Genomic DNA, 14,222 nt, shown 5'->3' with positions numbered 1-14,222 from the left:
CCATTTGCCGCAGCTAGCTACAAAGAGGTGAGGAGGTGAAGGCTATTTTTAAAGCAAAGGTAAGGAAAGAACGATTCCTTTAGGAAAATATTTGAAGCCTCAAGGGAGAGGAAAAGGGAATCAGATTAGCCTGTGGGCCTCGAGTGCAGAGGCAAACAGAAGACAGAGCACCAGCTCTCTCTACGGTGTGTTCACGCCACTTCAGAGCTATGACCACAGTGTGATGGTCTCCTTGACCTCCAGACCCCCACTCCTCAAACCCATGCAGCAGGAGGTGAACAGAGCAGGACGAAGTCCAATGTGTGGGGGGCAAGTGTTTGACTATCTAGCATGCGTTAAATATGGATATCAAAAAAGGCTATCTTGGGTATAATTTAAATTACATAAACCATTCATGAATCTACAATAAGAAACTGTGACTGAGAAGGTGATTTGTGCTGTGGAATTAATCCAACTGAAAGCACAGAGGGAACAGTCTGATTTTTAAAGGTATCTCTTCAAAATCTTTTCTGTAAAAATAAACATTTTAAAATCTCTTAGAAATGCAGCAGAAATCAGTTCCCAATGAAATCAACACAGCATGTGTGCCATAGCCTCCCTAATTCAAAGCAAACAGAGGTGGGAACCCGGGCAGCGCACAGACGTGGCCCCACACGTGCAGAGGGTGCAGGTCCACAGAGGCCGTGCCCGACTCCTGGACTGGGCAAAGCTGGCCGCACGGCAGAGCTCCAATCCTGGCCATACCCTGTAAGACAACCCTTCACTATGTGTTTGGAGGTGCTGGGCAACTCTGGACAATAATTAGAGTGTGAAGCCTTTTCTCCAACACAGGGTCCCGCAAAGCAACTGCAGCCAGACTTCCAAACCCAGATGCTCACGTTCACTGCCACACCACCTCCCTCACCCTTTCTGCTCCTCCCCTGTAATGGAATGCCCACAGTGCTTGCCTGCAGATCTGTAGACATGCAGGAAATGAAGAGTACCCACACTCCTCAAGTAACTGCCGTGATAAAGAAATTTCTGACTTGGGCATATGTGCCCAAGCAAGATATATGTCATAAAAAAACAAAATTCATTAAGAACGAGAAACGTAAAGAACTGATTATAATTTATGTAGTAGTTTTCTATATGTCTTAAAATACTTAGAGCTGCTAGCAAGGATGGAGGGAGGGTCTGCTCCAGGTCCTTCAGCAAACGCAGCCCTCGGCTGAATGTGGAAACGCATGCCAGGCCACAGCACTTCACCATGCTCACACTCACAATAACCATGCTCACACTCACGCTCGCAAGAACCATACTCATACGTTCACACTCATGATAACCATATTCACTATCACGATAACCATACTCACACGATAACCATACTCACCCTCACACTCATGATAACCATATTTATATGCTCACTCACAATATACTCACACTCACACAATAACCATACGCTTGCAGTAACCGTACTAATGCTCACATTTATGATAACCGTACTCCCACGGATGATAATCATACTCACGCTCACACTCACGATAACCATACTTAGGCTCACTCACAATAAATGACCATACTCACACTCACATTCATGATAAAAAACCATATTCACACTCACTCATAACCATGCTCACACTCACCTTCACATTCACGATAACCATACTCCAGTACTCATAACCATACTCATGCTCACACTCATGATAACCACACTCGCATTCATCTCAGGCTCATACTCATAATAACCACTCATTCACACTCATTCACATTCATGATAACCACACTCATTTCACTTATCAGCTTCTTCAAGCACAAATATTTCTCAAAACATATTTCTCAAAACACTTCCTTTCCTCATCAAAGCAGGTTTCGTGTTTGAAACCTAGTATAAAAGTGTAGGAAACTGTTAGCACCTACTTATGGGTGAGAATTGCATTTTAACTGTACATAGTATCTAAAAAACACCAGATTAGAATGAAGAGCAGAGTACACTATGATTTTTTACACAAAGAGGAGAACTGTCTTAATTTTCTTTCATTTCTATTTATAAATGTTCTCTTCACCTCAAACAGCTTCTGGTGACAATGTAGGGTTTCTGGGCAAGATCTCAAACTTGAAAAAGGGTCACAAGGTGCAGCAGAAAAGCATGCAGACATAAAGTGAACTCCTAGTCACACACTAGAAGTTCAAAAGGCTCGCGGGCTCAGCAAGAGGCGCAGAGGAAGCCCATGTGAGCCTTCCAGCTCTGGGCCTCCAGGCGGCAGGAACCAAGGCAGAGCTATGGTGAGCAGGGAAAATGCCCCTCTGTGAACCGCACAGAGAGGTCTGATGCTGCCCGAGCTCCCCCACGAGGGTCTCTGTGGGCCTGCAAGGCCCCCACGGCAGCAGAAGGGGATGAAGGCAGACCCTTCAAAGTTCTAAAGAAGCTCATCTGTATTTTTATGTCACAGACAGAAATATGGGATTTTCCATGTTTCTGAAGGCACTGGAATGAAGCACATAGGCCAACCCAACAAGTCCAGGTGTCAAGTAACACTCGCTGTCACTTGGACCTCACCTCCTTGTAGCAGAGGGCAGCTGAGGGCCGCAGGGGAGGTGCGGGTCGCAAGCAGCTCAGGCTCCACGGCTTGGGGGTCTTCGGAGGCTCCAGGGGCCCCCAGTTGATGGTGGTGTGTGGAGTGCCGTGATGGGAGGGGTGGGGCAGCGTGTGGTAGGCGGGTGCCAGCGGCACCGGCTTGCTGTCCGCGTGCTTGCTGGATGGGGTGATCGGATGGGAGGGGAGCTGCCAGGGAAAAGAGTGAGAAAGAGCAGAAACAGAACGTTCACTGTCAAAGGAACCTCAACCACATACACTTAATTCTGCTAATTTTTACAAACACTCCCAGGGAAATAACCCCTAGGTTATTATCATTTCTCTGGAATCTCTGACTCCAAGCAGCCGGCTTCTGGTCTGCCTGGGCTGAGTGTGGAGCCCCCACCGTCTGCTTCAGACCATGGCCCAGCCCGGCTCAGGAGGCAGCAGGACACGGGGGGCCCAAGACCCGGACACTCCACCGCCACTTCTGTGTGCCACAGAATAACAGCTGCAAATAGGCACTTCATTTAGTATAAGTATCAGAATTTTATAAAGAAACAGGCATGTCCCGTACTGGGAATGTGGTTACAGTGGAGGATAATTCTCCCCAGTCCAATATCATTGCCCTGGGTGATTTAGAAGTGGGCAAACCTAGGGCCTGATGCCTGTTTTTGATTAAAAAAAGGCTTTCCTGGGACACAGGCAGGCCTATTCTTATCAATGGCTGCTTTTACATTACAAAAGCAAAGTATAATTGCAACAGAGCCCATATTGCCTGTAAAGCCAAAAATATTTACTGCCTGTCTCTCTATAGAAAAATTTTGCTAATCCCTAGGATAAAACAAGTTATTTTCTCAGAAAAATCAGCTTTAATCAAAACGAAGTTATATAAATCTAATTTCTCAGAAGGACTTTATTAATGGGGTTTATACTCCTGGAAACCCCAATATTCCATCACACTGACAATTAAACGAGAAAATGTTAAATAAAATAAGCAATATTCAGGGGCCGGCCCAGTGGCATAGCGGTTAAGTTTGTGCGCTCCACTTTGGCAGCCCGGGGTTCGCAGGCTCAGATCCCGGGCGCGGATGTACGCACCGTTTATCAAGCCACCCTGTGGCAGCTTCCCATATAAAGTAGAGCAAGATGGGCACGATGTTAGCCCACGGCCAGTCTTCCTCAGCAAAAAGAGCAGATGTTAGCTCAAGGCCAATCTTCCTCACAAAAAAAAGGTAACATTCAAAATTAGCCAATCACCTCAAATTAGCCCAAAACAATAAGGCATGCTTAACAGGAGAAAGAGCTGAGTGGTTCTGCGAGCAGGAAAGCTGAGCGGGGTCATCATTTGAAGAAATGGACAATATCTGAAACACGAGCTTACAGGGGAGCCCCTGCACTGGCTCAGCCACGGTACTCAGGAACTGAAGCAATACACTTCTGCAGTAACCCCATGTCCCTCCTGGCATGTACGTGTCTGTGTGTGTACATGTGTGTCTTATAACCAGCTACACAACCACCAGAAAATAATTTTTTCAAACTGAATAATTCACAAAAGAAGATGATTATGGCAAACATTTCCTTCTAGCAATGTAGTAAATAATATTTGGTTTTGTTTCTCCTTACTTGAAAAAGTCAAAAGAGGTATGCTTTATGCTAAAATTAGAATATTATTCAAGGTGGATACAGCCAGATCACAGGGAGAATACATAATCCCCCAAAGAGAAATTCCCTAAGAAGATTGCACAACATTTCAAAAGCCTGCATGTGAGGAATGGTGCCCTCCACACGGCTGGACTTAGAACGCCCTGCTGGGCTGGCCCGGTGGCTTAGCGGTTAAGCGCGCGCGCTCTGCTACTGGCGGCCCGGGTTCGGATCCTGGGCGCGCACCAAGGCACTGCTTCTCCAGCCATGCTGAGGCCGTGTCCCACATACAGTAACTAGAAGGACGTGCAACTATGACGTACACCTATCTACTGGGGCTTTGGCGGCAAAAAAGAGGAGGAGGATTGGCAATAGATGTTAGCTCAGAGCCGGTCTTCCTCAGCAAAAAGAGGAGGATTAGCATGGATGTTAGCTCAGGGCTGATCTTCCTCACAAAAAAAAAACGAGAAAAAAAAAAAAGAATGCCCTGCTGAGAGGGCACCTCCCCTGCCACTGGGGGACAGGGAAGGGAATATGAGAGGCCAGGGTCCAGATACAGAGCAAAGTTTTACTGGACATGAAATCTTATCAAGTTTAGTTTCAGGCTGTTACTGACAATCTGAATGAAAGAGTATTTCCATTTTTCTTTAGTTCCATGAAAACTAAGCATATTTAATGTTTTTTAAAGTATGGAAAAATTATAAATGGCAGAGCCATTCAAAATGAAATGTTAGCTAAAGCAAATAAGTAGTTTTAACCTCCAAACTGTTGAGAGAAATCGAGACAGACAACAAAACTGATGTTTTCATAATGCTGCAACCACCCTTCCTAAGCTAAAACTTTAACGCTGGATAAGAAATGCGGAAGTGAGCTACATGGCCAAAATGTCCTAACAAAGATCATAGCAATCTAAGAAAGATGTGAGAAAAATCTACCAACTGGAAATGCTGTGTAATCATAAGTCATTCTTAAAAAGGTGTGCCTGGTTCTTCAATATTATTTAATAAAAGATGATGAATGTTAAAATGATTCAATACCAATATCTTAAGAATAAAACACCAGTAAAGAGAAGTTTTCAACACTGACACGTTGGTACTGATCTATTTTGAAATGTTTAAGTATCTAAAAAGTCAAAGAGCTATTGAGCTTTTCTAAGCAGAAAATAAATTGATTTCTTAAAAGTCAAAAATTTCATTTTAATGCCTTCAACAAGAATCTGGTCCTTCCCATCATCATAATCATCTATTTTTGTTTTTTGATGAAACACAACAAATACAGTTAAAATTCTCAGAAAAACCACCTATGGACCAGTGGCTCTCGGAGTTTCAGTTGAAAACCCCCTAAGTTAGTCTTCAAGGCCCACTCTGAGCAGAGGCAGCTTCCTCCCCGAGTGCACTGAACTGCGTGTGAGGCAGCACAGTTTAGGGCTGTTTCACAAGAGAAAACACCATTAAGCAACTCACTATTCGATGGAAATAAGCAAATATTTGCAGAGACATACAAGGCAAGTGATTTTGCATTCTTGATCTAGATATTGATCAGGAGTCCTTACAGTATGAGATGGCACAGAATGAGGCTTAATGGTGGGGTTGCCGACAGACGTGACTTTCGTTTGCTTCTGTAGATGGTCCACCCATTCATGAAGATCCTGCTGGTTGTTGCATGACACTAATATCCGCTCAATCATGCTCCCTGGAAGAGATAAGAAAAAATAGGCTGAAATGGGAAAACAGGCAGAAAGCACACACATGCACATGCACACACCCAGAGTATAGCTCAACAACGCTTAAACATCAGCCCTCTGAAATAGTCAAGCAAAAACGTGCACACAATGGTAGCTGCCTCTCATCCCCGTGACAGATAGCATCCACAAAGTTTGTGCCTATCACCTGATATTTCAAATGCATTTCTATGATTTTCACTGTCCTCAAGCTTTGTGATTGTCATTCCTGTCGTTGGTAGCTTTCCCTAAAAAAGACACCCCCCCACAAAAAAAAAAACAATTAGTGCTTTTCCAGTAAAGAAGGAACTGTTATTAATTATTAAATGATTTTAGAAATGGCAGAGGAATTTTGTAAACCAAAAAAAGCTCTTTTGTTTGTACAAGATGCACATATAATACGAAAACCTCCATCTCAAATAAATCATAATATTAGAATCAAGAAATTGAGCCAGCAAAAAGGTACAGAGCAGCAAACCAGAAAATAAATTTCGTATGATGAGTTACTCTAAATATAAACACCAGGACACAAAAACATTACACATTATGATTAAAAAACTAGAGTCTACAGTAGCTATTTTAAACGACTTGTTTATGCAAAGGAAGCACTGGTTTGCCTCATAAAGAAATGCACAGGAAGTTCCATGTTGGAAGGCAAAATAAGGGGGAAATTGGAGCAAGAGGAATTGTACAGCAGTTGTTCTCGGTCGTCCACCAGACAGGAAAGCAGTGGTTGTGCTGGGCGCTGACAGAATCAGAAAAGGGCAGTCAACCTGTCCACTCTGAAAACAGGGCGGGAGATGTCCACGGAGAGATACTAGCAAAGGGCCACTAACTGACCATCACAGCTCAGAACTAAAAACATTTAACATAAACACTCAGTACCTGGTGGCCAACCAAGACTTTAGGAAAAGTCTATCAGTGTCTGGAGCCGAGCTGCCTGCGGAGAAGAAAGTCCCTCTCAACCTCTCTGAAAGCAGCAGTCTTCAGCAAGGTCAGGGGGAGTTCTGCCCCGCAGGGGACACTGGCAATGCCACAGCCAGGCGGGTGCTCCTGACATCGAGTGGGCAGAGGTCAGAGGTGCTGCCGAACTTCCTACAGCACCCGGGACAATCTCACGGGACAGTCTCCTCACCCCCTCCCACACAAGGACTCATCCTGTCCATGACGTCAACAGTGCCCAGGCTGAGAAAGCCTATTCTGAGGTTCGGTAGGTGGGACATCAGACAGTACTTGACACTTCCGAGGTCAGAAGTATTTGAAAACTGCTGTATACTGCACACTCCTTTCCAAGATGCCTAACGCACAGAGCGTATCAGCAGCTCTGAGCAGTCCTACAGAAAAGAAAGCTGAATGGCTGCATGTAACCAAGCACATCAACATCAGCAGACAGAACGTCCCTATTGTTGGTGCATCTAATGCTTTTTAATGTCCCTCAAAGCTAGAAGTGAATACTGACAATACACAGACCGTGGGTCACAGCACTCAGAGAAAGAAACCACGCAGGAAACTGTGCAAAGAGTGGGAAAACAGGGTCCTACTGGTGGTGTGAGACCTCCCTGGCAGGTCAATGCCAACACGGTGTGTACCAGCGGCAGCGCTGGGGCTGAGCCCGCCCCAAATAGCACCCTCTGCTCCCTCAGGTCAGAGCAGGCCCGTCTCAGCCTCTTGGCGTATAAAACCTGAGAGAAAAGGACTCCACTTTATGTTTATCGGGGTCATTTAACAAAGTGGGAGCCACCAGTCTAGGGGAACCTGAGCAGGCGCTCTCAGCCACAGAGGTCTGCTAAGCGGCAGGCTTATCAATTAAGAGGCATTATTTTTCTGGGTTTGTCCATATGTATATGCTTTATCAGTTTTACATTGCTCCTTTGGAATAACTGTGTGATGGACAACTCCTCTTTGGGCGGCAGACAAAGCTCTCTGTGGAGGTACAAATAAGCCATGGACACTGACTCAGGATTCACTAGTGCTTTTGTGGGAGACAATACAAAACAACATACTATGTTCTGAAAAAATGCAACTCAGAGAAAACAAAGTAGTGATTTCTGTTGAAGCAGTTTCTGGTGATTGGCCAGGCCTTATAAACTGATAGGAAAGGTGTTAGCTTCTAGAACTACACAGAAAAAAAACAATGACACCTTGCCAGAAGCACCTACTAGACAGACAGAGAAAATATAATCTACTTAATATCACCGTTTTAAATTAGTATAGAAAAACAGAAAAGATCTCCCCTTGCATAGTCTTCTTAAATCAGCTCTTACAACTTCTCAGAGAAAATCAGTGAAATGCTCACAACTTCTCAGAGAAAATCAGTGAAATGATTAAAAACAAAAAGGTTAAACGATCATTCACTACTATTTACATCGCCTGACACTTGCCAACGCCTCTGCTGTACTGCTTACGAAACCTCTCAGCCTCCACTGTCCCACTCAGCCCAGCCGCTGGGGCGCCCACTAAGGCACCACAGTGACCAGGAGAGAAGTGGAGACTGCGAGGCATGACCTAGGTGGTGACAGAGCTGGCCATGCACCTCAGCAGTCTGTGTCCTTAGGAGGCAGCTCTACAGATTTCATATTTCCATCTTTCTTTGCTTAGGATTAACACAAGGACCTGTTTACACAGTCACATTGAAACACACACAGGAGCTGTGTATACATATCTGAATATATAACACTACACATACAACACTACACACAACACGTAAGTAGATAGATACATGTAGTAGTTAACAGAAAAATTCAAAATAAGCCTGGAAATGATTCTCAGACCCACAATAAACAATAAAATATAAATTTAAAATGTGTTTTACCTGATAGATAAAACCACTCATCCTAGGACTGGCAGACAACATTAGCAAAATATTTGGGAAGAGCAGAAGGTATCTTTCATTCTTTTCCTAACGTAAAAGAAAAAACAAATCCAAATAATTTTTTTAAAACATATACTTATAGATGTGAGAATATTTATATTAGGCTTTATGAAACATTATATTTCCTGTTTAGGTATTTCTCCCTACCAAATTTTATTAACTAAATTAAATGGAAACAAAATTACAGTAAATTCTTACATTCACAAATAGACCATGTAACAACTTTTTTAAAAATTTGGTTAAGGAGTCCAGCTCTGCCATTAACTCTTTTTAATTAGTCTTCAATTTTCTTTTTGTAGTTGAGAGAAAATGGAGAAAAAGAACTTAGAAAATTTTAGTGGGAGAGGGTGGACCCTTTAAGCTAAAGGAAGGTAGGATCAAATGCTAAAATCAATTTTGGTGTATTAATAATTCCTGGCATTTCCCTTAAACCCTCATGCGTCAATTCAGTGTTGTTCTCATCCAGCCCCTAAACTATACCCTACATGAAAGACTTAAAAGCATTATTTATGTATTAAAAATCATTCGCTTCAATAAAGTAAGAAGAGCCCCAGGGAGAACACAACTGAAGGACAAAAACTCCCAAGAACCTAAAAGGAGACAAAGAGAAATGCAGGCAGCACTCTTACAAGCTGCTGTCTTAACCACTGCCCACAAAAGTGAAGCAACACTAGGAAGCAGGTCCCTGAGCAGACTCCTCAAAAACCAGCCATATATATGCAAAGTGCCCAGAAAGAGAGGTTCTCTACTTTAAAGGAGTTGTTGAAAACTACTTATTCTATTCCCCTCTTGAAGATGCACAACATATATTGTGAATATTCAGAGCACAGGCTCTGAGAAGACCTGTCATAAAGAAATCTTTACAACTAACTACAGTCGTCCCTTGGTACCCAAGGGGGATTGGTTCCAGGACCCCCTCCAATACCAAAACCCATGGATGCTCAAATCCTTTATACATATTGGCATAGTATTTGCATATAACCTACACATACTACACATACCCTCCCGTATACTTTAAATCATCTCTAGATTACTTATAATACCTAATACAATGTAAATGCTATGTAAATAGTTGCCATACTGTATCGTTTAGGGAATAATAAGAGAAAAAAACGCCCGCACTTGTTCAGTACAGAAGCAAACACCGTAGGCCTCTCCACCCGCAGTTGGTTGAACCGGCGGGGACAGGGCACCAACATACAATCTCCCCAGTAATGATCATAACAACTTTGAATCATTTTTTAAGCAGCACCTATTTATGTTTTGTAGATCTAGTATTATACAGAAAACACTTGGGGAAACGTTTCTATAGATTTTTAAATAAAATTTAAAGGGGAAGATTAAAAAACAGTTTCTGGAAAGATATGCATTTCTTTGATCAGCGCAGTAGACTATAAAGTCACGATTTCTTATGGTACCCAAACGAATACCTACAGCGGCGATATCGTAAAATTTTATAGGCAGGAAAGAACACTCATTGTGAGTATAAGTTTCTGTTTTCTTCCTGTCCTAAGAGTTTCATGTTTGAAAATGGGTCATTAACATGTTTTGATCGGGTTAATTATCTTTTTACAAAAATAGGATAAAATTCAAAAAGAGGTACTAGCTTAGGGACTCAATGAACACATAATTCCTGCGACAGCGAAACACAACCTGCTCGATTTTCAACTGTGTGGGGCTATCACAGGAATTGGTTTTATCCCTCACTTAAACCAAACCCATACGCTAACTGTGATTCCCATAAGCAAATGCCAATGCATACATGGGATAGAAAAGTATGATGATCTAAACCATGGAAAACAGTAGAATTTCCAGAATGGCAGCACTAGCCAGACAGGCACACACCACTCTGTGGCAGACACTCGTAAAACTGGACTCTTAACGGAGGATGTGAAGTCCTGCCTGGACACCACCTTTCAGCGCCGACTCTGATCATAACTGATCTTGGCTGGATCTCAACTGGTCAAGTAGGCCACAACCAGCTAAGTCTCCCTTAGACTGGAAGCCACTTTTATATTTGGCAAAGATAAAGGGCAGACAACAAATTATGAGATAAGATATGAGTTCTATTAAATGTTGTCATCATTTGATACTCCTTTAAAAACTTGTATTACACCCGAAAAACATAACATTCTGAAGTATTTACAATCTTGACTGTTACTGAGGAATGTTAAAAAGCATTTAGAAAACATAAATTATATTTAATACAAATTTTGTTCAGCTCTTAACTCAATTTTTACCCAAGGTACTTTAAAGGTTTCAGGGAAAACAATCTAGATACTGGCATGAGAACAAGCTAGTCCAGAGCACGTGGGTTTCCTCCCCCCATGTCCTATCTACCCTGCAGAGTTGACCAGAGCCTCGTGGTGCCACACGCACTGCAGTACCTCACTCCCGGCACACTGAATCATGACCTGGGACATGTAAACCACGTTGCCCAGGGTCTTAATGTCATCTCCCTCCCAGCTCCGGATGGCCTCCGTCAGGATCTGCAACTCGAGCTCTTTCCTTTTCCGCACTTCTTGACACTGGGCCTGAGAGACACAGAAGAACACTGTCAGGAGAGACACAAACTTCCAGAATTCTAAGTTTTGGCCTTACTTAAGTAAGACACTTACTGTGTCTTGCTTCTTCTTAAGACAGATAATCCACTGAATGATTTGCTTAATCCACAAGAATGAAATCAAGTCAAGAGACGCAAACACATAACCACTCTCGAGTAACAGACACCATCTTAGAAAAATATAGCAGATCCTGCCACTTTTAGGAAGAAGAAATGTAAAATGGATAAGAAAAATACTTTCTTTCTGATTTTATTAGTATCTTCCAACATAGATAGACGACTGGGAACAGGGGGGAAAAAAGAGTACCACCCGTGCTATAAATAAGGTGCTATTTCAGAAACAGTCGGTAAGACAGCATGACAACAGGGACAATGGACCCACCAGGATTCTACTCTATCACTAAAGACACTGTGGATGGAGGTTAAAAACAGGTTCTAAATCATTTTTAAGTAGCTATAGCATCAACTATGTGGCGCCTTTTTAAAATTTAAACAATTATCATGTCATTTTTCTGGTGTCCACAGTCCAGTAAAGCATGAGAAATTACCCAGCAGTGGAATAACTACCACTTATTTATTTTTATTTCATCAGAGTAAACTCGAATTATGTTTCAAAAGTGATTTTTTATCATCTAACTTTTGTAGGTGATCAACAATCCTTCTACATTCATTTGCCATAATAATGTCCGGAAAAAAACACTAATATGCTCGATCACTTACTGAAAGGTTTTTGAAGGCAGTCATGGATTTCTGAATATCTTGTCTATCTGGATGATAATCCTTTGAATAAAAGAAACACACTATTAGTTGTCATAAATGAAAAGATTTTTCTTAAAAAGTTGAAACTTTTCCAATACTTTTTAACCTGTAACATGTCCTGTTTTTCTCAGCATTAAGTGCTGTTTCTTATTCTTTAAGGGACACATGGAGTTTCTGGGGAATAACAATTTGGAAGAGAGAAACCAAGAGCAGGAGTCAGCACCCCGACGTCTGCTGTGGAGAATGAAGAGGGCACGTCGCCATGCCCATTCCCAACACACGGCCTCTGCTGCTTTGGCGCCAGAATGGCAGAGGGGAGCAGCTGTGGAGGAAACCAGGTACCCTGCCCTTTACAGAAAAAGTTCACCACCCCCTCGCCAATAACTCGAACCTGAATTTCTGCTGGGCCGCAGACTGTTATTCAAACATAAGATAAATATGTATCATTAATTAAATGACTCTTTTACTATTACTACTCTATATAACTGATACACTTAACATTTGTAGCTAACTGTTCCTGATATTTAAAAATATCACCTCCAGTTATTTAAAAATCAGTTTATCATTTTCTAGCTTTTGGAAATTTTTCTATCAGCAGCAGTGGGCGAGAGAAGAGATGAAAGAGCAAATGCTTTTTTATAGAGCTGGGATAAGGAGAAAACATTTCATACTTCACAAATCATTTGGAAAATCCACTGAATTTAAAAACCCCTGGTAAACTTTTTGTTGGTTCTGGCTTCTAAAATAAATCATTAATAATAATTTCTTTGACAGTGGCTAATGGATTCCAAGTGACAGACACACGACAAGCAGTACCTCCATGTGTCTCTCGAGCTCCTTGAGCAGCGTGGGGTATTTATCCAGGCGCATGAATGGTTTGCTGAGGCCGGTGGTCAACACAAGAATCCCCGGGCTGTTGGCACCTTTCATCTCCATGAACTCTCCCAACTCCTCACTGAGCCACGAGCAGCCACGCAATGAGAGAAGACACCACTGTTAGACTTCAGAGAGACAACATTCTCTTATCCTCACTAACAACCAGGATTACAAAATATAAGTGGGTATCTGTTTTTTAATATTAAAGCTGAACATGTGGTGCTTATTTCAAAACAACAAAGGGGAGAACCCCCAGAAGGTTCACATTACTGCTCTCATTATGAGCAAAAACAATTGTGCATAATATAGAACAATTATGGTCTATGCAAGTTCATTCATGAAAGGCCATTTCAGCAAGTCAATTTCACACAGAAGTGTCCAAATGTAAGAGTGCATTCCTAGAGCTAGAATAATTTCAATTATCTGGCAAAGACGGCAAAAAACATAAGAAGTAAAAGATGCTTTAAAACTACAATGAACCGAATCAGGGCACTAAGACTCCCGATGCTTATCAGTCCACCAAACACCCCTGAAAGTGACTGCACCCTGACGCATCCCGTGTGAGAAACAAGCGATGGTTCCCGACCTTCACAGTGCACGATGTAGCACAATAAAACAAACTTATTTAGGCTTTAAAATTCCAAAAGCGTTCTCCCATCATGATTTCATTTAATCCTCACAATATGCGAAGAAGAAAGTTATCCGCATTTGTAGATGATGAAACTGAATATGTAGTCAGAAACTAAAGCAGCTTACAAATGAGTTTTTAATACTGTACTACTCCTCTTTCACCATCATCTTCACTGTTTCTTTACAACCAACGATGCCCTGAGCCCCTGCTACCACACACACTCTGTCTGGCCTGAGAGTCCAATCCAACAGCCATGGCGTCTAGAATGACCCCAGGGAGGCCAGGAGTGCGCTGTGGGAGTCGAGCTCTATCACTGCCACGTCTACGACTCAATCAGCGACTGAAACTCCACGTTCCTGTCTCTCCTCTGCAGGACAGATGATGTTTAGGGCCTGTGCTAGGGATCGAGTCTGAGTCCCTCACTGGTGCTGCACGTGTCATTCCAAACATCAGGAACTGAGGGACAGACAGGCTGGGAGAAGAAGAGGCACCAGCTCAGGTCACCCACCGGGAAGAGCAGGGCAACCCCGGAGTCCTCCTATCACCTACCAGGAAAAGCACCATAAATGAAGTCGTAAAATAAGGATGAAAATCCTGAAGAACAAC

The 14,222-nt window shown here is 42.6% G+C and overlaps 1 protein-coding gene across 8 annotated transcripts in view; it reads right to left on the bottom strand.

Annotated features, from left to right (window-relative positions):
• The window catches only part of ARHGEF7 (Rho guanine nucleotide exchange factor 7), a 148,028-nt gene that overhangs the window by 18,328 nt on the left and 115,478 nt on the right, over positions 1-14,222 (bottom strand). For all 8 annotated transcript variants that reach the window (XM_058548502.1, XM_058548498.1, XM_058548496.1 and 5 more), the window contains 7 exons: positions 12,926-13,064; positions 12,071-12,130; positions 11,175-11,321; positions 8,728-8,814; positions 6,085-6,163; positions 5,748-5,887; positions 2,537-2,761 (listed from right to left, as the gene is read on the bottom strand). In XM_058548502.1, coding sequence (XP_058404485.1) covers positions 2,537-2,761; positions 5,748-5,887; positions 6,085-6,163; positions 8,728-8,814; positions 11,175-11,321; positions 12,071-12,130; positions 12,926-13,064 — 877 coding nt within the window. The remainder of the gene's footprint in view (positions 1-2,536; positions 2,762-5,747; positions 5,888-6,084; positions 6,164-8,727; positions 8,815-11,174; positions 11,322-12,070; positions 12,131-12,925; positions 13,065-14,222) is intronic.

This window comes from Diceros bicornis, chromosome 9 (assembly GCF_020826845.1).
Source record: "Diceros bicornis minor isolate mBicDic1 chromosome 9, mDicBic1.mat.cur, whole genome shotgun sequence".
Classification (NCBI taxonomy): domain Eukaryota; kingdom Metazoa; phylum Chordata; class Mammalia; order Perissodactyla; family Rhinocerotidae; genus Diceros; species Diceros bicornis.
This window is presented reverse-complemented; position numbering and strand designations above follow the sequence as displayed.